Source organism: Staurois parvus, unplaced genomic scaffold (assembly GCF_062004578.1).
Source record: "Staurois parvus isolate SC_StPar_1 unplaced genomic scaffold, SC_StPar_1.0 ptg000081l, whole genome shotgun sequence".
In the NCBI taxonomy this organism is placed as follows: domain Eukaryota; kingdom Metazoa; phylum Chordata; class Amphibia; order Anura; family Ranidae; genus Staurois; species Staurois parvus.
The window spans coordinates 3,440,525-3,467,668 of NW_028317877.1; the positions used below are offsets into that span (position 1 = coordinate 3,440,525).

General features: G+C 40.5%; 1 protein-coding gene across 2 annotated transcripts in view; it reads right to left on the reverse strand.

Moving 5' to 3' along the window:
• The window catches only part of GNPAT (glyceronephosphate O-acyltransferase), a 63,372-nt gene that overhangs the window by 35,297 nt on the left and 931 nt on the right, over positions 1-27,144 (reverse strand). The window contains exons 2-4 of one of the 2 annotated variants that reach the window (XM_089669716.1): positions 14,188-14,379; positions 7,338-7,514; positions 56-185 (exon numbers count right to left, since the gene is read on the reverse strand). In XM_089669716.1, coding sequence (XP_089525842.1) covers positions 56-185; positions 7,338-7,514; positions 14,188-14,379 — 499 coding nt within the window. The remainder of the gene's footprint in view (positions 1-55; positions 186-7,337; positions 7,515-14,187; positions 14,380-27,144) is intronic. The other variant, XM_089669717.1, reaches the window with a different exon arrangement.

The following is a 27,144-nucleotide window of genomic DNA, read 5'->3' on the forward strand; positions in this document are numbered from 1 at the left end:
TGGGATGAATGCTTAAAAATAAATAAATAAATATGCAGATAAAAGGAATACTTGCCCATCCCAGCTGCAATGACAGGAAGTGCAAGGTCATAAGTGTACAATACGTAGGACATCATCAAAAAATCAATGTAGCTCCGATGACTTGGTAGAAGTACAACCGGATGCTCATGAATAGCTTGAGCCAACTGCAAATAAAAAAAAATGTAAGCAAATAGGGATTTTAAACATTTTTTTTGATGTGCTAAATAAAAAAAAAATGCATAAGATCTGTAATACAGTCATGGCTAGAAAATGATAAAATTACATTCCATAAGTAAAAAGTAATATGCAAAGAGTGTGCTTCTAGCAATGGAATTGTGGTATGGTGTGGATTTGGCACAGGACCAGCAAGCTTTCAATACAAAGAAGCTGATGAAATGAGTAGCTAGAATTTGTTCATTTGTGTTGAGGACTGGTTTGGGAACATTAACCTCCCTAGCGGTCTGATTATTTCAGATTTTTGGTGCTGAAAGCGGTAAATTTTTTTGCATGGAAATATGTAGATTTTTTATTGTAGGCTGTAATTTTTAGGAATAACTCACTGAAATCTCTCCGAACAAGAGTCTATTAAACATCCCGGATATGATAAAATTTGAAACACGAAATCATAAATTATAATTTAATAATCATAAAAAATAATAATATAATAATAATACATTTAATTCAATAATATAATCAAACCAAAAACACTGAAATTTGAAATAGAGCGCCAAGTTCGCACATCGCTGAGCAAAGTCGCAAAATCGTTTTCAGTGTCTGATGACGAATTTCCCCACAAATCATTATCACTCAATTCTGCAAGTGGTTCTGATTTACTATCGCTGTTCTCTAGCTGATCTAAAACCACTTTTGACCTAAAGGGACGCTTTTTGGACGCCATGGACTTTTCTCAGTTTCTAGGCAGAAAGAACAGACAAAATGCAGGCAGGGCACAGGACAAAGCACTAGGGACAAAATGTATGTGAAATGGGTTGAAACAGCAATGTTTTACTATGTAAAATTTGTTTGGAAAAAAATGAAATTTTTTTTAAATTTTCACATTTCCCGCCGGTGGCGGCGGCGCCCGTACGTCCCGACGTCACAGGGACAGGAACACAGAAGCCGGATGCCAGCATCGGCCGGAGGAGATGGCCGGGGATGCTGCAGGGGACACATCGCGGGAGCAAAGGACAAGGTAAGCTCTGCAGGGACTCCCTATGCAGCGCCGCATGGTAAGCCCGACAGTAGCTCGGGGTTACCGCTTTTAGTACTGACATTTTACCCCGAGTTACACTCGGGAATACCGCTAGGGAGGTTAAGGCTCAGTTCACACTAGCTTTGTCAGCAGGCGTCAGACAGGCGTTTGGGAAGAGTTTTTAACGCTTCTCAAATGTCTATGAAAATTCTGCACATGGCAGCACACAGCCCTAAGGCTGGGAACACAGGCGTTTGGCTTTTTTTTTTGCCAGAGCAATCATCATCTAATCACCAGCAGTTGCCACTATATTAGTTGCAGACCCCATCAGTCAATAATGGGAACATTTTTGAAAGAGGACACAATGGCAGATATTGCCAGCAGTCTCATTCAAAATGTCCTGTGTCTCCAATCACATCTGTTAAATGTCCATAGTCCCAGACCATCTCCTCTAGTATGGCCCAATTATTACATATACTGAACATAACGTGCAGCCTGTTACTGTCAAGGGCCACAGGTCCCTTTTGTTTCACAAGTTGATTGCCACTATTGTAGTACATTGTTCCAATTTTTTTAAATTGATTGCTTCTATGTGCAACTGCATGAGTAGCGATCACGGGGCGAACCGGGTTAGGATTGCTCTAGAAAAAAATGTGTCCATGTGCACCCAGCCTATTGTAAACCACACAGAAGTTTTGAGCAATTTCAATGAAAGGATAAATTCACCTTTAGAATATGTTACATGTTGTTAGGGTGTAACATATAACATGCTACTGCACTTACCCCCCCCCCATTCCCCCCTCCCTGTGACAGCGGGAAGGAGATCCTGATCTTGTACCTGCTGTCACAATTTGAAAACAGCATAACCGTGCTGGGCTCCGCCCACACAGCTGTGTCATTCATTCACAGTTTCCTGTGAATGAATAGACTACAAGTACCATCAGCCATTAAGGCTGACAGCTTGTAGTTCTCAATGAACTTTGAGGGTACTGGTGAGGGATCTCATAGTTTATTGACTCTTCCTGCTCTCAAGCAACAGCCTATGTGATGTGGGAGATACAAGCATGCAGCTATCCTGAGAACCTGCAGGAGCCTGGCATTACAGGTGCAATGCTCTGCAGGCTCCTTAGGAAAAAAAATAATACATGCATATTTTTTAACTGCAAAAAAAAAAAAAAAAGTGTTATTTTTTGTTCAAAAGGTGATCCTTTAACCAGTTGCCACCCGGCCTATTGTCAGATGACGGCCGGGCGACCAGTTCGTCCCTCCGGGAGGGCATCATATGACGCCCTTCCCAGATTGTGCATTGCCCGCAGGCCGTGCTGTGGCGAGATTGGTCACTGGCTGTGTACCTCGGACATGGCTGATGACAGATCTGTGTACCGGCCCCGTTGCCAGTACCATGTGACCTGCTGTGACAAATCACAGCAGGTCACATGACAGTTGTATACAATAGATGGCTTCCTTTCATGGCATTCATTGTATATAAGTGTGTCTAGCTGTGAACGATCAGTGATCACATGCACAGGCTGGGCTATTCACAGCCCAGCTGTGGCCAATCACAGCTAATCACAAGAAAACAATCTGAATGAATCAATTTCATTCAGTTAAATGCTTGCTTGTACTGTCACCAGTCAGTGTCCCTGATCACCGCCACAACAGTTATATGCTGATGCTGTACTGCACTGGTGACAGTATGTAAAAAAATATTGTAAAAATATTTTTTTTTAATTTCTTCATTTTCCAAAAAATGATTACAAAGAAATTACAACTTCAAAAAACTCGCCATACCTCTTATGAAATACGTCGGACTGTCTACTTTGCAAAAAGGGGTAATTTGGAGGATATCTGTACTGTTTTGACATTTTTGGGCCTCAAGAAATTAGATTGGCCGTCAGTACTTCAGGATTGATCAATTTTCAGATATATCCGATAGTTTGTGAACTCTATAACTTTCCTACAGGCTAAATAATAAACACTGATTTGGGTTATTTTCACCAAATAAATGTAGCAGAATACATCTTGGCCTAAATTTATGAAGAACAATTAACTTATTTGCAAACTTTTATAGCAGAAACAAAGAACAACATGTTTTTTTTTCAAAATTTTCAGTCTTTTTTTGCTAATTTAGCAAAATATAAATACCCCAGTGGTGATTAAATACCACCAAAAGAAAGCTCTAGTTGTGTGAACAAAATTATAAAATTTTAGTTTGGGTACAGTGTTGTATGACCGCGCAATTGTCATTCAAAGTGTGAGAGCGCTGAAACCTGAAAATTGGCCTGGGCAAGAAGGGGGTAAAAGTGCCCGTTATTTAAGTGGTTAATTATTTCAACTAGGTTTTAATCACATAAATTACCAAAATGATGACTGTAACATAATTGCTAACAGTTTTTATCAACATTCACTTAAAGTGATGGTGGTCGATGCCTTGATCTATTCATTTCTTATGGATTCAAAGCTAGTTGAAATTGCCTGAAAATGAAAGTAAGAGGGGTCAGCATTATGGCAAGCATTGAAGCTCACCATACATTTTCAGTCAATTTCAACCACTTTCAGTCGTCAGTTCAGACCTATAGCCTCCATTTGTCCCATTTAACATTATTGTTGATATTGAAAGGAAAAGAAAAAATTTTGGCTTGTCCACAGAAAAGTAAAAAGGGGGGAATTTTCCAATAGACACTAGTTCTGATGACCTGGGAGGCGCAAGGGATTCCCTTAACCACTTGTCCTCCTGAGGATTTACCCCCATTCCTGCCCAGGCCATTTTTTGCATTACGGCGCTGCGTTACATTAACTGACAATTGCGTGGTCCTGCAACACTGCACCCAAATGAAATTTACGTCCCTTTTTTTCCCCTACAAATTGAGCTTTCTTTCGGTGGTATTTGATTGCCCGTGCATTTTTTATTTTTTGCGCTTTATAAAAACGATAATTTTGAGAAAAAAAAACTATATTTTTGACTTTTTGCTATTGTCCAGTAAAAAATAAAAAAAAAAAAAATCCAATTTCATCATAAATTTACACCAAAATGTATTCTGCTACATGTCTTTGCTAAAAAAAAACTCCCAATACATGTAAATTAATCGGTTTGCGTGAAAGTTATAGCGTTTACAAAAGTCGGTATATATACTGGGATTTTTTTTTTCTAGTAATGGCGGCGATCAGCGACTTATAGCGGGACTGCGGCGGGCATTCTGACACTGGGGGGAACTGACTTGGTTTCACAGACATCCCCAGTGACACCAATACAGTGATCAGTGCTAAATAAAAAGTACTGACACTGTACTAATGGCACTGGGCAGGAAGGGGTTAACATGACGGGCGGTCAAAGGGTTTTACTAGGGGGCGGTGTCTGTGTGCTTCACTGTAATCACACTGCTCTGGAAGGCTGCGCTGTGCACAGCCATCAAGAGCAGTGTGCGCGAGCTGACAGGGAGAATTATTAGTAAACAAAAAACAGTCCTCCTCCCTGTCGGAGACCTTCGGAAATCACCAGGCAAGGGCGAGTAATTACCAGCCGGGACCCAGTAATTGACAGTCCCAGCCGCGAATGGCGGCGTGGGTCGCTCGTGCGTGCCCCCTACCCGGAAATGAAAAATCACGTATATATACACGTGATTTTGCGCACCCGTGCTGCCCTGTAGCAGTATTTCTGCTATAGGGCGGACGGGAAGCAGTTAATTTGCAAGGATTTCCTCTCATTCCTTGTTTGGCTATGGGGCAGCAAATGAAGATAAATTTCCCCAATGAAAACACAGATGGCAAAAAAAAAAAATCATATGATAATTTATGACTGCTTTTTGCTTTTGAATGCCTTAAACTAGAACTATAAGCAACTTTTTTTTTCACTATCCAAAGTGAAAAAAAAAGTTGCTTATAGTTCTAGTTTAAGGCATTCAAAAGCAAAAATCAGTCATAAATCATTATATGAAAGGGTACAGAACCATAAAGAGAATTGTATTAGGCTTTAAACATAACTTAACTCTCCTCAACTCCACTTTCTAATTCTTGATTTCTCTGGCTATCATTCTGGACCTCTTTCAACTAGTGACAGAACAAAAATTCTACTATGCATGTCTCATCTTTTATTGGTATTATATAGTGATTGTTTTCACAATTGTTACCCTCCTTATCAAAGTTTACTATATCATTGAACTCTGACCACAGGATACTGAAATGGCCCTGCTATGATGGATCAAACCTTGCTGGATGTATCATTTCTGTTCTATTCTACCTATTATGTGGAAGAAACATGGCATTAACATGTATCAAGTTTCTCTTTGAAATCCAAAACAAAGTATTGCTAATTGCCTGGTTGGCAATATACTACAAATGATACGTTGACCTCTTACTTCCTATTGTACCATGAAGCTTGTTTCACCACAACCACGGCACCCTAAAGTCTATGGTCTCAGAATTCCATGTTTTTGTATTCGGCTATTATTACTAATTTTATTATTATACGCACAACCTGTATCTAATACTATTTTTATACGCCACAACTAGGGATGCACCGAAATTTCAGCCACTGAAACATCAGCCGAAAATAGCCCTATCTGCATTTTGTCGATAGGAAAAATTTAGCCGATACAGGTGCCGAGACAGGAGACTGTGCGTACTGCAGGCGCAGGTGAGAAAGGGGGGTGGCTGAGAAAGGAAGGAGAGGAGCAGTGTACACAGCGACTGGCTGTCGCTATTTGACAGTGCCGTTTTTTTTAAAGTAATTACCAGCTTTTTTTTCTTCACTAGTGCTGTCACTTTCCCCCCAGCTAAAAGAAACAAAGTTTCCTTTTAGTGTATTTCCCTGAGTTAAAAGAAACAATGCTTCCTTTTAAAAGTAAAACAGAGTGCAGCACTAAAAAATATATAAAGTGCAAAAGAAAATGGTCCGTGGTTAATAAATTGATTCATATGAGTAAGTCCCAATAAAGATAGCTGATGAAACCAGGAAACAATGGAAAGAATGTGCACTCACCAGACGCGCATGGAAAATGCGCATATAATTAATATCCACTGGAATCTTTATCGTAGATGAAGAAGGTAAACTTCAATCTGTAGATCAATCAGCCTCTGATGATGTGCTTTGGCACAAAAGGCCTTAGGAGGAACCGACAGAGCATGACGTCATTTCCCGCCCGGAGCCACGAGATAGCCCGGCGGCCATTTTAACTGAGGGATTCCTATAGTTTGACCTACCACCACCAGAGGGACGGAGTTTTGGATTCTGGCTGAGCACCATACCATCCTTAAGGGGACCTCCGGACTTCCTATACATTTTCCCAGGCTGATTGACCTACAGATTGAAGTTAACCTTCTTCAGCTACTATAAAGATTCCAGTGGATATTAATTATATGTGCATTTTCCATGCGCGTCCAGTGAGTGCACATTCTTTCCATTGTTTCCTGGTTTCATCGGCTATCTTTATTGGGACTTACTCATATGAATCAATTTATTAACCACGGACCATTTTCTTTTGCACTTTATATATTTTTTAGCGCTGCACTCTGTTTTACTTGTCATTTTATGGGTACACTGCGATTACCTTTAGTGCTTTAGCTGCTTACTCAGGAGCGCTCACTTTAAACCATTTTATCTGTTTCCAATGCTTCCTTTTAGTTTCTTTCCCGAGATAAAAGAAACAAAGTTTCCTTTAGCTCCAGGGAAAGTTACAGCTTATTCTGTGAGCTATAATGAAGAAAAAGGACCTGTCACTCATATGCGATCACATAGGGGACTATTGGTCCCCTATGGGATAGCAATAAAATCCTAAGTTTAAAAATAAATAAATATATATATATATATATATATATATATATATATATATATATATATATATATATATATACACACACACACATACACACATACATACATACACACACACGAAAGTAGAAATAAAAAATAATAAGAAAAGAAAAATTGGAGCCTCCCCACCCCCTCATACACAGACACTTCGGTTCGACTTTTGGCCACATACATTCTGAATTTTCAGTATCGGTTTCGGCACCAGAATTTTCATTTCGGTGCACCACTAACCAGAACGGTTACTGCTGTCCAGTTTCTTTCTGTACTCTGATATAAAACAAAAAACAATAAAACAAAGATCACACATAAACTCACCCCTTGTATGCCCTCCTCGTTGACACAAACTTTTTGGAATAGTGCTTTGAAGATCTTGCTCAAGCTGAGAGCAAACATTCGAATAGCTGCAAGATTTAAATTTTGACCCATTTCATCAAGGATCTCAGCTGCCTGATCCTGAATAACATCACATGATTCTTCAGATTCCAAACTGATCTGCAGATACAATACAGATGTATCCCAAATATTACACATATGAACCACGGCCTCTTTGCAGCTAGATCATGAAAGCCATATAATGAGCAAAAATAATGCACAAAGTATAGTAACATATTAAAGCGGAACTCCAGCCTTACCTTTAGTCTCGTACAACTGTACAGGCTCCTCTGCTACATTGAAATGACATACTCCGATTCCACTGCACACTGTGGGCTTCTCAGATTATACCTTGGAATGCCCAGTCCTCCAGACTGACATTCACCCATCAAGGCATGTTAATATTTGCATAATTCTCTCAAAAGCTAGCACACGGCTTGCTTCCTTAAACTGAACCTCTCCAAAACCGAGTTTCTTGTCTTCCTCCCAGCCCACACACCACCCCCCACTGACTTCTCCATCACATCCAACAACGCCACCATCACACCCGCCCCGCAGGCCAGAGTACTTGGTGTCATTCTGGACTCCAACGTATCCTTCCAGCACAAAGTCCAATCATTAACTAACTCATGCAGACTCCACCTCCGCAACATTGCCAAAATACGCACGTTCCTAACCCCAGAAACCACTAAACAGCTCATCCACTCCATCATCATATCACGACTTGACTACTGCAACTCCCTCCTCACTGGCCTGCGTCGCCGCTGGGTATCCCCGCTTCAGTCCATCCTGAATACGGCTGCCAGACTCATTCACCTTTCCAACCGCTCCATCTCCGCCACCCCCCTCTGCCAATCCCTCCACTGGCTTCCGATTGCTCAACGGATCAAATTCAAAATCCTAACACTGACGTACAAAGCTGTCCACCATACTGCCCCGAACTACATCACTGACCTAATATCCAAGTACCGCCCAGCACGCACACTCCGCTCCTCACAAGACCTCCTTCTCTCTAGTTCCCTGGTCTCCTCCTCCCATGCCCGCCTCCAGGACTCCTCCAGGGTGTCACCCATCCTCTGGAACTTCCTGCCCCAACCCATCAGACTATCACCTACTCTCCTCTCCTTTAGGCGCACCCTGAAAACCCATCTCTTCAGGGAAGTCTACCCCACCCCCTGCTAACTTGCCGACCTCCTCCACTCTTCCTACCACTCCATCCCCCACAGCTATCTACTCCTGTGTCACCATCCCCTCCCTCCTAGATTGTAAGCTCGAAAGAGCAGGGCCCTCAAACCCCTTGTGTATCACATTGTATTGTTATGTCACATGTTCTGTCCCCCTTTGTAAAGTACAGCGCTGAGCGAACTGTTGGCGCTTTATAAATACTGTATAATAATAATAATCATGGCTTTGGGCTCTTGATAGGGGGTACAGGCAGAGTGTTGTGACATTTTCAGGAAGCTATGCATACAGCAACTACCACCGTCCATGACATGCCTCCATTGCATAGAGAAGCACAGAGACCCAGTGATGATGTCGCAGGGAGTAAATTAAGATATATATATATATATATATACAGTTGTGGCCAAAATTATTCAACCCCCAATGCTGTAAAGGGGTTTAGGGACTATAGTGTACATTTGGAATTGTATTCAGAATCAAATCCTACAAGGACGTTGTAACTACCCAAATGCAACTAAAATGACATCAATTGTTTATGTAATACAGTAGTAAATGGTTCTTATGTGGTTTCTTCATTGCCACAATTATTCAACCCCTTAAAGACTACCACTCTGAAGAACAGAGGTTCATACAGGTGCTTTCCATCAGGTATTGAAAACACCTGTGGATGTCACCGAGCAGCAATCAAGCATAATAAGCACCAATTAGGCAGCTTTAAAATGACTGTGATACTCAGCTCCTTCTAGACATTTACTGGTGTGGTTACAAACATGGTGAAGGCAAGAGAATGGTCCAGGAAGACAAGAGAAGAGGTGATTTCTCTTCACAGGAAGGGCAATGGCTATAAGAAGATTGCAAAGATGTTAAACATACCAAGAGACACCTTAGGAAGCATCATTCGCAAATTCAAGGCAAAGGGCACTGTTGAAACGCTACCTGGTCGTGGCAGAAAGAAGATGCTGACTTCGACTGCTGTGCGCTACCTGAAGCGTAGAGTGGAGAGAAGTCCCCGTGTGACTGCTGAGGAACTGAGAAAAGATTTGTCAGATGTGGGTACAGAAGTTTCAGCCCAGACAATAAGACGCACACTGCGTAATGAAGGCCTCCGTGCCAGAACTCCCAGGCGTACCCCCTTGCTGTCTCCAAAGAATAAGAAGAGTCGACTGCAGTATGCCAAAAGCCATGTGGACAAACCACAAAAGTTGTGGGATAGTGTTCTGTGGACTGATGAAACAAAATTAGAACTGTTTGGGCCCATGGATCAACGCTATGTTTGGAGGAGGAAGAACAAGGCCTATGATGAAAAGAACACCTTGCCTACTGTGAAGCATGGTGGAGGGTCAATCATGCTTTGGGGCTGTTTTGCTTCTGCAGGTACAGGGAAGCTTCAGCGTGTGCAAGGTACCATGAATTCTCTTCAGTACCAGGAGATATTGGATGGAAACGTGATGCAGTCCGTCACACACCTGAGGCTTGGGAGACGTTGGACCTTTCAACAGGACAATGATCCCAAGCATACCTCCAAGTCCACTAGAGCATGGTTGCAGAGGAAAGGCTGGAACATTTTGGAGTGGCCATCGCAGTCACCAGACTTAAATCCGATTGAGAACCTCTGGTGGGACTTAAAGAAAGCAGTTGCAGTGCGCAAGCCTAAGAATGTGACTGAACTGGAGGCCTTTGCCCATGAAGAATGGGCGAAGATACCCGTAGATCGCTGCAAGACACTTGTGTCAAGCTATGCTTCACGTTTAAAAGCTGTTATAACTGTAAAAGGATGCTGTACTAAGTACTAAGATTGAATGTCACTTGGGGGTTGAATAAAACTGATAATGCTGTGAGCACAGAAAAGACATTTGTGGTTATTTCATTATAACTGTTATGTTATATTTGTCTGACCTACAAGTGCCTCTTTAATGTAAATGTAAGCAAGATGACTGAATGATCAAAAGCAATGTCAAACTGGCCAAAACACTCAATTTCAGTGGGGGTTGAATAATTTTGGCCACAACTGTATATATATATATATATATATATAATGAAAACAGAAAGGCTTCATTTACAAATTTCATTAGTATGTTGATGAGGAGGGAAAGGAGGAATCAGGAACAGCAATATTTAAGCAGTAAACTTCAGTTTTAGCCCTGGTTCACACCGGTGCGACATGCGATTTACAAATTGCACCTGAAGTCGCATCTAATGTATTTATAATGTGTTCAAAAGCACAGCGTAGCACAAAATACAATTCAGGAAATATAAAAAATAAAGTGTATTATTTTAGAAGTTTTACATTATTTAAGCCAATTTATATTGTTAAAAAAAGCGTGCAAAATAAACATAAAAAGGAAATAATACAATGTGCTGGGTAGTTAGAAAAAATTCTCAATGACGGGAAATTTTAACTCAAAAAAATAATAAAATATATATATGCATTACATTTTACGAGCACATCCAGTAAAGTCCATTGGAGCCAAAATGTATGACCACAAAACATGCTCCTGTACTTTTCCCAACCAGGAGCTTCAAGCACCACTATTCTGGGGTGTGAATGGGCACCTTTAAATATAATAGAAATTCTAGTGAAGGGCATTAAAAATAATGAAGATCTCCTGCGCTACGATTACGTGATAAATTAGGTGAGTGGGAGCTGCTAGCACCTAACCATATACCACGTGGAAATAAAAACGAACGAAACCAAAATGATGCAGCACTACCCGAATAATAAAATAATACAATATGGAAAAAACAAACAAAGTGACATAAATATATATATGTGACAAAAAATCAGTGGATTGATCCTCTCTGGGGATCTCAATATAAAGTGACTGATTTATTGGCATGTATATATATTTTATGTCACTTTATATTGAGATCTCCAGAGAGGATCGATCCACTGATTTTTTGTCACATATATATATATTTATGTCACTTTGTTTGTTTTTGCCATATTGTATTATTTTATTATTCGGGTAGCGCTGCATCATTTTGGTTTCGTTAGTGATGGGCATTAAAGCCTTTCTGGTGAATCTTCAAATCAAGCATCAAATATGAACAGGGTATTAACTCTGCACTTAAAATGTTTGTATAAACAAAACTTTATCTTTATTTTTGGATAGATTAGTGAAAGGTTAAAACCCAACAGGTTGGAAGATTTATCCTCACTTACCATTCTGGAATTTGCATCACTTTCTATCCTAGTGACACTGGTGATCAGGGCAAACAAATAGTGTGAAACTTGACAGGGGTTCCAGTCCTTCCCTACTCTACCCAAAACAAAAAGTTTGGGCTATACATTACAATGGGTGTAGATACCTGGCCTAGGGAAGATTGGTTTTTTTTTCCCATTAAGCTGGCCATACACTGTTCAAAATATGGCTGAGTCAGCAGTGTGCTGCTGAATTCCAATCACTGAGTGGTGGTCCTAACTCAACAGAAGTTGATCACTTGATCGACTTCGGTCAAAGGGACAAACTGGAAAACTTTTCTTGATCACAGACTACAGCCAATGGGAAGGGGGTGAGGGGAGGGGAGAATTCCTCCATTCACCTCATTTGTGTGGATGAAGGAATCTGTTGATTTTTTTTTTGTTCAGCCCACTGGTTGAATAAAAAAAAAACAAACAAAAAAACCCCTAATCGTGCATAGTGAGCTTTAAAGTGTTACTAAACCCACAACAGCAAAGCCAGTCTGTATATGCAGGAAAGCATGCTTGTTATGCTCACTGTGGAACCCAAGAGGTTAATCCTCTACATTGTGCAAAAAAGGCTGTCTGATCCTGTCTTCTAGGCTCATCATGCTCACTGCTGGTGTTGATTTCAAGAGACCTCGAGAATGTTTTTGTACCAAAGGCAAATATTTAGCGTAATTAAATGAGGCATTCAACTTTAACTACATATTTGTATTGTCAGAGCTGCTGTGTAATCCTGGTTTGCATTTACTTGATTAATCCTCTCAGCCTGTCATTGACTTCATGGTTTCTATCGGATTATGGCGGCTTTTAGTTTTCTGCATAAACTGGCCATACAATTGGTAGATTTTCATATGGATGTTCTTATGAAAAATCTTTGTAAAGTAGGCATTGGCTCCTTAAATCAAAATGCTTTTAGTATAGTATCCTAAATCAAAATGAAATAACAAAAGTGCATAACAAATACATAAGTGCAAAATAATCAATATAAAGTCCAAATGTATCTTGTGGAAAATTCCCAATCGCCCCTTTCTTGAAGATATAATTAGGTAAATACAAATCCAGTGTCTGCTACCCCTCTCTGCCAATCCTTTCACTGGCTTCCACTCGCCCAACTAATAAAATTCAAAATACTAACAACAACTTACAAAGCCATCCACAACTCTGCCCCCAGCTACATCACCAACCTTTTCTCAAAATATCAACCAAACTGCTCTCTTTGATCCTCTCAAGACCTTCTGCTCTCTAGTTCCCATGTCACCTCCTCCCATGCTCACCTCCAAGACTTCTCCCGAGCTTCTCCCATGCTATTGAACTTCCTACCCCAATCTGTCCGGCTGTCTCCTAATTTATCCACCTTTAGACAATCCCTGAAAACCTTTCTCATTAAAGAAGCCTATCCTGCTTCTACCTAGTAAATCGCCATTTATTTCCTCCATCAGCTCATCCCCCACAGCTATTACCTTTTGTATCACTCAACCCTTCCTCTTAGATTGTAAGCCCTAACGAGCAGCGCCCTCTGTTTCCTCTTGTACCAAATTGTATTGGAACTGTAATGATTACCTTCATTTTGTAAAGCACTGCACAAACTGTTGGCGCTATATAAATCCTGTATAATGATAATAAAATAATACTGTCCCCAATCCATTTCCTAATAGAACAGAGCCTTTGGGGCTGCACATGCTCAATTTTGTGTTATTGCTAGAGAGGATTTTTTTTCTTGGGAGGGTGCATGTGATCAGCACAGGGCCAATCAGCGCTGTCCAGACAGAGGGTGAAAGGTTATGCCACCTCACAGGACAATCAGGGGAGAATGAAAACTCCTCCTACAAGCTTTAACCAGTGCTCTGCTGGACACTGATAGACTGCTCTAACTGCTGATGAGAAAAGGTATTTAGCAGTTTATATTTACTAAAATAATTGCATTTCCATGTTCTGTGGGAAACCAGATATGTAGTGAATGTGGCGTCCTGGGTTTAGTAACAATTTAAGTCAATGTGGAGTTACTGTAATATCTAATGAAATTTTAAGGTTGGCACTCCTGCCTTCCAATTTCCCACATAGCAAGCGATTGCTATTGGAACACTCATGTAGGCTTGAACCCATGCCACACTAAGTGCGTGTATTGACACAGGCAGTGCCGCTTGGCCCCGCCCCTTCATCACTGGATTTGATTGACAGAAACAGGAGGCAATGGCTACCGTTGCTCTCAATGAGTCCATTAAGGAGAGAGAGAGAATAGAGCTGCTGCTCTTGGGCACAGTGCTGGATTGAGATCAGGCTCAGGTAGGTATTTTGGGGAGGCAAGGGGGAGCTGCACATAAAATTGTTTTAACCTTAATTCAGAGAATGCATTAAGGTAAAAAAAAAATTTGCCTTTACAACCACTTTAAGAAATAATAGTAAAATAACATTTTAAAAAATTACCTGTTTGATAACATATTGCAGCTGCTCGGAGTGCAACACCATGGTTTTCAGGGCACTTGCCTTGCATGGTACAAGACTTCTGTAGATCACAGGGGAAAAACATTTCATGGCGTATCTCAGGTCACTCGACTGGCGCCGCTCTTCAAGTATATCTTCGAAGACATCCCTTTTCTTGTTTCTGAATTCCCTTTGCTGTCAAGCAAAATATTAGCAGGTGAAATCTGACTTTAACATATCTTTAAATCTTGTGAAAAGTTGAACACTGAATTTGCTGAAAGCTGCAGTATTGTAGCACATGTTGATGTGTGGTACAAGACATGCTGTATGTGCATTGTGGTACAATAGCAAACAAATCCACCTACTCTCTGTAAAATACCGGGTTGTCTCGATATTTTGTTAACTTGTGTTGGTGAGAAAAGTCCAAAATAGAAAGTCCTTTCAGCTCTTGCATCAAACTCAAAAATTGATTTAATAATAATATTGCAAAAAATTAGAAATAAAATCTTGGAACACAGAATGTTTAGATAATGTCCAAAAAATATAGTTATGTTCTTGAGATAAAAAGTGTGTGTATAATTGTGTGTGTGTGTGTGATGTGAATCTGTGGGCTCCTTAGCCCAGCTTGTAAAATGTCCCACTAAAAAAGTCTTTGTTCTGCTCTAAAAAAAAACAATTCAGCCCCCACCTTCTCCTAAAAGTGGGCCGATTTTCCTTTCTGTCTCTTATAGTCCTACAATGATATCCGGTAACAGATGTATTGAACAAACCTTCAGTCTAACTCTCCTCCCCTAGGAGAGAGTCTGTAATTTAATCCTTGGGACCTCTAGTCAGAACTTCACTGACATTCCATCAGTCAGGGGGGATAGGATATGTCACAAATTATATATATATATATATATATATATATATATATAATCTTCCAAAAGTAATCTTAATATAAAGTTATATTGTATATAAATCTCCTAATCAAGAAATATTACAGTATAAATCTTGTATGCTTAACAAGATTCTTACAATACTTTTATTAGTGAAACTTTAGCTCCTACCCACAGAGATGGGGGGAAACGGGGGAGGAAAGCTAGCTAGCCAATTCATGACTAATTACTACCACATATTGCTAGAATGTAGAGAGGAAAACCAAGATATATATCCACATACATACATACATACACATATATATATATATACACACACACATACATATATATATATACATACACATATATACACACACACACACACATATATATACATATACAGTCAGGTCCATAAATATTGGGACATCAACACAATTCTAACATTTTTGGCTCTATACACCACCACAATGGATTTGAAATGAAACGAACAAGATGTGCTTTAACTGCAGACTGTCAGCTTTAATTTGAGGGTATTTACATCCAAATCAGGTGAACGGTGTAGGAATTACAACAGTTTGCATATGTGCCTCCCACTTGTTAAGGGACCAAAAATAATGGGACAATTGGCTTCTCAGCTGTTCCATGGCCAGGTTTGTGTTATTCCCTTATTATCCCAATTACAATGAGCAGATAAAAGGTCCAGAGTTCATTACAAGTGTGCTATTTGCATTTGGAATCTGTTGCTGTCAACTCTCAAGATGAGATCCAAAGAGCTGTCACTATCAGTGAAGCAAGCCATCATTAGGCTGAAAAAACAAAACAAACCCATCAGAGAGATAGCAAAAAAATTAGGCGTGGCCAAAACAACTGTTTGGAACATTCTTAAAAAGAAAGAACGCACCGGTGAACTCAGCAACACCAAAAGACCCGGAAGACCACGGAAAACAACTGTGGTGGATGACCGAAGAATTCTTTCCCTGGTGAAGAAAACACCCTTCACAACAGTTGGCCAGATCAAGAACTCTCTCCAGGAGGTAGGTGTATGTGTGTCAAAGTCAACAATCAAGAGAAGACTTCACCAGAGTGAATACAGAGGGTTCACCACAAGATGTAAACCATTGGTGAGCTTCAAAAACAGGAAGGCCAGATTAGAGTTTGCCAAACGACATCTAAAAAAGCCTTCACAGTTCTGGAATAACATCCTATGGACAGATGAGACCAAGATCAACTTGTACCAGAGTGATGGGAAGAGAAGAGTATGGAGAAGGAAAGGAACTGCTCATGATCCTAAGCATACCACCTCATCAGTGAAGCATGGTGGTGGTAGTGTCATGGCGTGGGCATGTATGGCTGCCAATGGAACTGCTTCTCTTGTATTTATTGATGATGTGACTGCTGACAAAAGCAGCAGGATGAATTCTGAAGTGTTTCGGGCAATATTATCTGCTCATATTCAGCCAAATGCTTCAGAACTCATTGGACGCCGCTTCACAGTGCAGATGGACAATGACCCAAAGCATACTGCAAAAGCAACCAAAGAGTTTTTTAAGGAAAAGAAGTGGAATGTTATGCAATGGCCAAGTCAATCACCTGACCTGAATCCGATTGAGCATGCATTTCACTTGCTGAAGACAAAACTGAAGGGAAAATGCCCCAAGAACAAGCAGGAACTGAAGACAGTTGCAGTAGAGGTCTGGCAGAGCATCACCAGGGATGAAACCCAGCGTCTGGTGATGTCTATGCGTTCCAGACTTCAGGCTGTAATTGACTGCAAAGGATTTGCAACCAAGTATTAAAAAGTGAAAGTTTGATTTATGATTATTATTCTGTCCCATTACTTTTGGTCCCTTAAAAAGTGGGAGGCACATATGCAAACTGTTGTAATTCCTACACCGTTCACCTGTAAATACCCTCAAATTAAAGCTGACAGTCTGCAGTTAAAGCACATCTTGTTCGTTTCATTTCAAATCCATTGTGGTGGGGTATAGAGCCAAAAATGTTAGAATTGTGTCGATGTCCCAATATTTATGGACCTGACTGTATATATGTGTGTGTATAGATTATAGAGAGAGAGAGAGATAGATACACATATACATACACACACACTTTTCCCAATCTAGAACAAATAGAAATATATCAACTCAATTATTCTATTAAGATCCAACACATTCATACATATGTTAGTAATGTTATTAATCAGATATTAGGTTATGGAAAGCTTCTAACACTCTCATGTCACTTCAACACAAGAAATACATACACAGCACAAAACATAACCTATGTAAGTTTTTTTCTTGGCCATCTGAAGGGAGATTTCCCTTCACCCCCTGTCCCATAGCCACAACCAGAAGTGAGAGCAAATCCCTTCAAAGTAGGGGAATCCCTGGTTGCCACCAGAACTAGTGTCTCCATTGGAAGAATTCCTCTATTACTTTTCTGGGGACAACCCAAAATATGGGTTTACTTTCACTTTTGTTGATAATGGTAAACATGACATATAGAGAGGGCAAATCTTCTTAACTGGGACACAGACAGCAATAAAACCTGACAGGTTATCTAATCCCTTTCCACTCTGTCCAAAACTAATACAAGAAAAAAAAGTTTTACTTAGCCCTCAGTCCCCTGGCTCAACTCTTCTTCCTGACGCTCTGGGCTGAAGGCAGGTCCCTCGGTGTCTCATACACAATGCATAGTACTTGATGACCTCAGAGTGCCTGGGATCGTGGAGTGCTTTAGAGGTGCCAGTGGTTGGTCTTATAGTGTGGAGATAGCCCGCCAAAGCCAGGGATAAGTAGGTATAGGTAAGCATAAAAGTCTTTTTTTACTGACATAAAGATTTAACTTTTTCAGTGCATGGGAAGCATCTTTGCAAGGAATTTTTTTTTTGTTTTGCATTCCGGAATATAGAAAATGAGTTGAGGGGCCCTAACACTGCAAGGGTTAAATGCTTGTTATGCATAGAGGGCAGAGGAACGGGCATTATTAGATAACCTATCCCCTACTCTGGAGCTGCCCTCTTCTCCCAGAAGTTTTCATCTGTGGATCATCCTTCAGCATCATCACATACAATGCAGGGCTATTAACTCAGTGTTGCACATGGTGGGGGAGAGCATGCAATCGCAGCTGGTAGCATCTTCGGCTGATTGTACAATCTCTTTTAGATCTACCATCCACTATGCACTACAAGAGCCTGCCTGATTTCATACCAATTGGGTGGATAGCTTAGGTTTAACCTCATATCATAAAGCTTTGGTAAAGTTAAAGGAGTCATATCAAATTGTATAGTGTATGGCCAGCACTGCAGGGGACTGGTCACACGGCTGGAGAGAGCCTGCTGGGATAAGGGAAGTATTTTTTTTCATTCCTCTATCCCTAGACATAATAATCAATTAAAGAATATGTAAACCAAACATTTCATGTTCTTGATACATTCTTGCTGTACCATATACGTGTATGAAAAACATATCCTGTTCTCTTGTATTGCTTCCTTTGTGTGAAATCCCTGGTGTACCTGCCAGTTCCTCTGCTTTCCTATTGAAAACTGACCACACTAGGCAGGGGGGCAAAGATCTCCTCCAGTGATCAGACTCTGAAGACACGCCCCCTCTGCACAATTATTCTGGGAGGACCAGTGTACTGCTGCTTCTCCTCCCCTAGCTCTCGGAGCTCCTTATGCAGCTGAAAGCACATTACGTGATCACTTACAAAAAAGGGAAAAAGGGTAATTAAAATGTTTTTTTTTTTATAGCTATACACAAATGTTTTGCCTTCCATTTATATTTTTAAATAAATGGGTTGTTTCACAAGGTGAGGGTTTACATACACTTTAACTTGTGCAGGGGTTGTACTTTTAAAGCTTTAACCCATTTCTTGCCACTGCCATGAAGGTGCTGCTCCCTGAATTTACAAAAAAAGAAAGCAGTTGACAAGAGCAAACTGCAAAAAGATCGGGATCTAAATCCATAGCATAGTAAAGAATACATCCAAACAGATGCAAAACAATCACTTTATTATGATCACAGTGATCCTCTTGAAGGATTAGCTTAAGACATGGTGGACACACAATAAATCAGACAATAAAAACAGTGTGATTAAAAACAAAAACAAAAGTCCAGTGAAATCACTTGAATAGTAGAAAGAAAGTGGGAGGCTAGGCAACCGACAACAATAACCTTCTGGGAGAAGTATCTTCAATATATGTTGCAGGCGGCAGAGCTGCAGAGATTCATAGAAAGTACATTTCTTATATGATCAAGATGTTTACGCTTCATAATGGGATATCAGCCACCCCTCTCTGCCAATCCCTCCACTGGCTTCCGCTTGCCCAACGGATAAAATTAAAAACATTAACAATAACATATAAAGCCATTTCTAACTCTGCCCCCAATTACATCACCAATCTTGTCTCCAAATATTACCCAAACCATACTCTCAGCTCCTCGCAGGACCTCCTGCTCTCTAGCTTCCTTGTCTCCTCCTCCCATGCTCATCTCCAGGACTTCTCCAGAGCTTCCCCCATCCTCTGGAACTCTCTACCCAAATTTATCAGACTATCGCCTACTCTGCTCACTTTTAGGCAATCTCTGAAAACCTATCTCTTCAGGGAACCTACCCTGCCCTCAGCTTATAATGGAATCTTCTACTCTTCCTACCAGTCCATCCCCCACAGTTACTACCTTTTGTACCACTAGCCCCTCCCTCCGAGATTGTAAGCTCCAAGGAGCAGGGCCCTCCTAACCCTCTTGTATTGAACTGTATTGTCTCCCGTTATATTGTAAAGCACTGAGCAAACTGTTGGCGCTATATAAATCCTGTATAATAATAACTTGCTGTTTTCCATGGATAACAAGCTGAGGAAGGATGAATAACTTCACTTTCCTAGTATAATCATCAATTCTGGGTGTGGAGGTAGCATATGGAGTAACTCCTGGAAAATCAATGATAGCGATGAGTGATATGTAAAGAAATAACCATCTCATAGGTTAGATCAAGGATAATGGAAGGTCAAGGAAATACAGGATAAATCTAATAATAGACCTGCGTGGATAGGACTCAATGTTAGCAATATTGCAAGTATTACCTTCACAGTGTCTCATCATTATTGAAGTAACTTGAGGATGAAAGATGTAGCAATGCTAAGCCAATCACTATCGGCCACTTTAGTGAAGTTGTAGCTATAAACAGCAATAAAAGGGCTTAGATCTATAGTAAATAAACATATATTGGTCAAATCATTGACATATAATAATCACATAGTGATTATCCTTGATCTAATCTATGAGATGGTTATTTCTTCACATATCACTCATCGCTATCATTGATTTTCCAGGATTTACTTCATATGCTTCCTCCACACCCAGAATTAATGATTATACTAGGAAAGTGAAGTTATTCATCCTTGCTCAGTTAAGTTATCCCATCATGAAGAATAAACATCTTGATCATATAAGAAATGTACTTTCTATGACTCTCTGCAGCTCTGCCACCTGCATCATATACTGAAGATACTTCTCCCAGACGGTTATTGTAATCGGTTGCCTAGCCTCCCACTGTCTTTCTACTATTCAGCTAAGTGATTGCGCTGGACTTCTGTTTTTCTTTTTAATCACACTAATTTTATTGTCTGATTTACTGTGTGTCCACCATGTCTTAAGCAGGCCATAGATGGGTCAAAAATCGGCCGAAAATTCGTCCGAAAGATTAATCGGCCGATTTTCGGATCGTTAGTAGGTGAATTTGTTGGCCGTTTTTCATGATTTTGACACTTTTTTTCATTGGTTATGTTGGGAAAAAAACGGCCGATCGACACGGCAATGATGGGCAAATCGGCCGATCTTTTTACCGATTAAAAAAAATGCACATGAGCCGTGACCTGCAAGAAGAAGGAAAAGAAGTAAAAGAAGAAGAAGATGAATACAAAGAAAAAGAAGAACATCTGTATCTATTTGTATCCATTTCGGATACAGATGTTTCTATTCAGATACAAATAGATACAATGTTGCAACTGCAATACTTTTAAATGTCAAAAATAATAGCGACGTGTCCCTGCAGAGAGCTCCGCTATTACATTTAAAAGTATTGCGGTTGCAACATTGTATCTATTTGTATCTGATTAGAAACATCTGTATCCGAAATGGATACAAATAGATACAATGTTGCAACTCTGCTATACGTTTAAAAAATATAATAGCGGAGCTCTCTGCAGGGACACCGCTATTATATTTGCCGGCCGTAGATGGGACGAAAATCTGCCAATTTTTTTTACCAATGGTGGTAACGTCGGCCGAGCCAGTTTTCGCCTCGTCTATGGCCTGTGTTAAGCCCATCCTTCAAAAGGATCACTGTGATCATAATAAAGTGATTGTTTTGCATCTGTTTGGATGTATTCTTTACTCTGCTATGGATTTAGATACTGATCTTTTTTCAGTTTGCCCTTGTCAACTGCTTTCCTTTTTTGTATAAGTGTTCAGTTTAGAAAATCCACACTTTTATATATGGTGAGTCAGAGAAATTTAATGGGTAGTTATACCCTATGATATGGCATTTTGTTTTTTGTTTAAATTCAGTTAGCAGCTCCCTGAATGTATACTGTTGGGGACACAAGCCCACATGGCTGTCAAGTTGGGACCAGCAGCTGTGTGCATTCAGCCACTGTGTCCCAATAGACATGAATGGCACTGCCTGTACGCAGATGCATGAAACACCTGTGCAATGCAGACAAAGATGACCCTCACGTGGGTGCAAGCATAAATATTCCCTGCATGAACGACGCATAATTGCACATTACAATCTATTCTAAACAATGTCAAACTACCCCATAGAGTCCTGTGTACAAACCTCAAAGAAACAGCTAGAAGTATAAGGCTTCATTTACACTTGTGATTGGGGAAAGTAAAAATAGGCAGTTTACCTGTGTTTTTACCACCCCAACCACACCTTTGAAAGTGGCTTTAAAGTCTAAAAGGTTTTTTTGTGCCCTAATATATTCTCTGTATTACGGTAAAAACACGCCATTATCTGTCCTATAGCCCCCATCTCTAAACACTTACATGGCTCACTGCTCCAGTGCTGTCTTGGCTAGAGGAAAGCTCCTCTCTCCCTGCTTTCAGGACACTGACGGCTGCAGAAGCCACAGGCTCCTGCTGCTATCAAGCAAAATCCTGAGGAGGGAGTGGGGGCAGGGCTTACCGGCACTGAGTGTGTCTATGGATGCACAAAGTTCTACTCAGGAGCTTGCCCAGCCAGGTGCCCCCTTAGCACAGGTCTTGCTAAGGAGGCACCTGGAAAAGTTGGCAGTACCAGTTAGGACTGACAGAAGAGAAGGTAAGGCACCACTCTGTGCAATATTGTTGAACAAAGCAGGTAAGTATAACATCTTTTTACTTAAGGGGAAAAAAAAAAAGTCTTTAGGTGGTGTAAACCTCTGGCATGAAAAATGAACAAAGCATATCCCTGTATGGTGTGTACCTATCTCAATCCAGAGCACTAAGTCTAGGTTCACACTATGTGCGATTGGTTGCGGGTGCAGGAATCACAGCTGTTCCCAAAACCAAAATGTGCTGCTCTGTAGAGATACTCAGGGCTGCCATTCATTCTTATTGGCACCCCAACACATCTCAACCCGTGGGTGCAGAAACCGCAGGGAAATTGCATGGTGCAAAAGCATCATGCCATTTTCCGGACCCTGTGTTTCCAAGATGGTATACGAACCTTTTTCCTTTGGTAAATGATGAATGGGTTGCCATGCCCACACAAACGTGCACAGATGTGAACCTATGCCAGGGCTCGACAAATACCAGGCGCCAGGTCACTATGGCGAATAGAAATTATGGCCTGGCACCTGGGCTTTTGTCAGCCGTCCGCTGTCAGGCACCAGGATGCCGATTCACTGATCCAGGGATTTTTAAATATCTTTAAAAATATATATTTTTTTAAATATATTCTTCAGATTTTTTTTTAACAAAAAAAAAAAAGTAATTTTAACATATTTTTACATATATTTTTAAATGCATTCCAAAAATGTAGATTTGTATTTTTAAAGACATACAGTATATTTGAAATGTATTTTTAAAAATATTTTTCATATATTTTGTAATAAAAACAACTTTTCAACATGATATATATATATATATATATATATATATATATATATATATATATATATATATAAACATAATGAATATGGCCAAAATTGTTGCATTTCAAATATTTGGCAAGAAAATTTTTAACCACTTGACCTCCAGAGGATTTACCCCCCTTAATGACCAGGACTCTTTTTGCTACTCGGCGCTGCACTAATTCAACTGATAATTGCGCAGTCATGCAATGCTGCACCCAAACGAAATTTACGTCCTTTTTTCACACAAATAGAGCTTTCTTTTGGTGGTATTTAATCACCTGTGTGCTTTATTTTTCACGCTATAAACAAAAAAGGCCAAAGATTTTGAAGAAAAACTATATTTTTTACTTTCAGCTATAAAAAATATATAGTAAACTCAAAGTTAGTTATAAATGTAGGCCAAAATTTATTCTGCTCCATGTTTTTGGTAAAAACAAAATCCCAATAAGTGTATATTGATTGCTTTGTGTGAAAGTTATAGCGTCTACAAACTATGGTATAGATACTGCAATTTACGCCATTTTTTTGCTATACAGCGCTGCGCTAGGTTAACCTCCCTAGCGTTATGATTATTTCAGATTTTTGGTGCTGAAAGCGGTACCATTATTTTACATGGAAATATGTAGTTTTTTTATTGTAGGCTGTAATTTTTAGGAATAACTCACTGAAATCTGTCCAAACAAGAGTCTAGTAAACATCCCAGGTAGGATAAAATTTGAAACACGATATCATAAATTATAATTTAATAAATAATCATAAAAAATAATAATATAATAATAATACATTTAATTCAATAATAAAATCAAACCGAAAACACTGAAATTTGAAATAGAGCGCCAAGTTCGCACATCGCTGAGCAAAGTCGCAAAATCGTTTTCAGTGTCTGATGACGAATTTCCCCACGAATCATTATCACTCAATTCTGCAAGTGGTTCTGATTTACTATCGCTGTTCTCTAGCTGATCTAAACCCGCTTTTGACCTAAAGGGACACTTTTTGGACGCCATGGACGTTTCTCAGTTTCCAGGCAGAAAGAACAGACAAAATGTAGGCAGGGCACAGGACAAAGCACTAGGGACAAAATGTATGTGAAATGGGTTGAAACGGCAATGTTTTACTATGAAAAATTTGTTTTAAAAAAAATAAAATTTTTTAAAATTTTCAAATTTCCCGCCGCCGCCTGTATGTCCCGACGTCACAGGGACCGGAACACAGAAGCCGGATGCCGGCATTGGCCGTAGGAGATTGCCGGGGACGCTGCAGGGGACACATCGCAGGAGCGAAGGACAAGGTAAGCTCTGCAGGGACTCCCTATGCAGCGCCGCATGGTAAGCCCGAGTGTAGCTCGGGGTTACCGCTTTTGGCACTGACATTTTACCCCGAGCTACACTCGGGAATACCACTAGGGAGGTTAACGGACAATTGCGCGGTCATGCAAAACGGTACATAAATGAAATTTACATCCTTTTTTTTCCCACAAATTGAGCTTTCTTTCGGTGGTATTTGATCGCCTGTGCGGTTTTTATTTTTTGCGCTATAAAAAAAAAAAGGCTGACAATTTTGAGGAAAAAAACCAATATTTTGGACTTTTTGCTATAAAACATGTCCAGTAGAAAAAAAAATTTAAAAATCAAATTTAGTCATAAATTTCTGCCAAAATGCATTCTGCGACATGTCTTTGCTAAAAAAAAAAAAACTAATACATGTAAATTAATTGGTTTATGTGAAGTTTTTTTTTTCATACTAATAATGGCAGCGATCAGTGACTTATGGCGGCAATCAGTGACTTATGGCGGCGATCAGTGACTTATGGCGCCGATCAGCGACTTATGGCGGGACTGCGGCGGACATTCTGACATTGGGGGGTACTGACTTGGGGTCACTGACATCCCCAGTGACACCAATACAGTGATCAGTGCAAAAAAAAAATAACCACTGACACTGTACTAATGGCATTGGGGAGGAAGGGGTTAAGTTTATTATTCAGGGAAAGGGTTAACTGTGTGAGGGGAGTGTTTTACTAGGGGGCGGGGGTGTGTACTTCAGGGATCACCGCTGATTGGGAGAAACTCTTCTGTCCCGATCAGCTTGTCCTGGAGCTGTCAGGGAACTGACAGAAAGCACAGCTACTGCAGCTGTGCTCTCTGTCAGCGATTGCCGCCGATCGCCGGGACATAGCCAGTAACGACCGGCTGTGACACGGCGACTGACATCCGCGGCTGTGATCGGCGGGACAGATAGGGCAGCGGCGTGCCTCGTGCGCACCCCCTAACTGGTTTAAAAACACACGTTTTAAAATGTGGTTTTGCCCAGCCGTGCTGCCCTGCTGCCGTATTTTTACAGTGGCTGGGCGGCATGTGGTTAAAATGTATTTCAAATTTATTTTTATTCCATATGGGCATCTTTTAAATTTTACAAAAAAATTGGGTAATGTATTGCTTTTTTTGTGCCCTAAAATTAACTTAAGTGTATTTTTTTTTCTTTTGCATTTCCTAGACTTCTGTGGTAATATCGTGTGACATAATAATTTGGTACCACCACTATTTTATTCTCTAGGGTGTCTGCTTTCAGAAAATATATAATGTTTGGGGGTTTTGTGTAATCTTCAGGCCTAAAATTATTTTTTAAACGTGTGCAAAAACGCACAAATGGCTCAGGCAGTGAAAGGGAAAAAGGATAAGCCTGGCACTCCCCTTTCCTGACAAACACCCAATCGGTGCTCATTACACTGCAAGGTCTCTTCCCTCCCTGCTAGTCCCCGGGTGCGGTGCTGGAGAGAGGCAGGGAGGGGAGGATGAGGCACACAGTGCAATGGTAAAAATATTAAAGGCTCCAGGTTTTTTTTTACCTTCATACATTCTATGCATGAAGGTAAACAACCGTCTCTGTGCAGCTCCCCCCCCCCCAATTAGGGTTGCCACCTCATCTTTTTAAAACTGAACACATATTGATTACACAGGTTCCATGGCTGATTAAGGTGATAAATAAACTCACTTGGTGCCTTATCTGGATTAAATTAGCCTCAGAACCTGTGTAATCAATATGTGTTTGGGTTGAAAGGGATGAGGTGGCAACCCTACTCATAATACTCATCTAAGCCCCTTCTCGATCCAGTGATGTGCACTAGAGTCTCGGCTATGCCAGGACTCCCTCTCCTCATTGGCAGAGATAGAAGCGGGAGCCATTGGCCTCCACTGTTGTCAATCACAGCCAGTCAGCCAATGAGAAGAGAGAGGGGGCAGGGTGGGGCTGAGCCGCAGCTCTGAGTGTGAATGGACACACGGAGCAGTGGATGCCCCCATAGCAAGCTGTTTGCTGGGTGTGCCCCCCAGCAAACAGCTTGCTATGGGGGCACCCACTGCTTTCAAATATACTTACGTGCCGTGACAGGAGCGCCGGCAGAAGACCCGAGAAGAGGATCCAGGCTGCTCTGTGCAAAACCAATGCACACAGCAGGTAATTATAGACATGTTTGTGTTTTTTTTTTTTTTTTTTTTTTAAATGAAGCCTTTACACCCGGGTCACATCAAGCCCGACTTTGAAATCGAGCGGCTAAAGCAGACCATACATGGGTCGAATTCCAAACGATTTTTTGACTGAAAACATAATTCGTTCTGTAATCCGATGGTGCCAACAATGATTTAGAAAATCGGTCGTTTTTCACGCATTTTCCAGCATGCCCAATAAACAAAATGGGGAAGAACCACGAAAATTGGCCGATGCCATTGCCCCACTAACAGAGCGAAAATCGGCCGATTTATTCTTAGGTCTAATTTTCGAACAAAAAATCATTCGAAAATTGACCCATGTATGGTCGGCCTTACAGTGAAGTCACACAATTTCAAAGTCAGGTGAGATGTCGATTTCAGGTGCGATTTGCAAGACATCTGACATATGTCTATGCAAATCGCACCAAAAGTAGTACATGCGCCACTTTAGAAATCGGTGCGGCTCCGATCAAGAACTTGATCGGAACCGCAC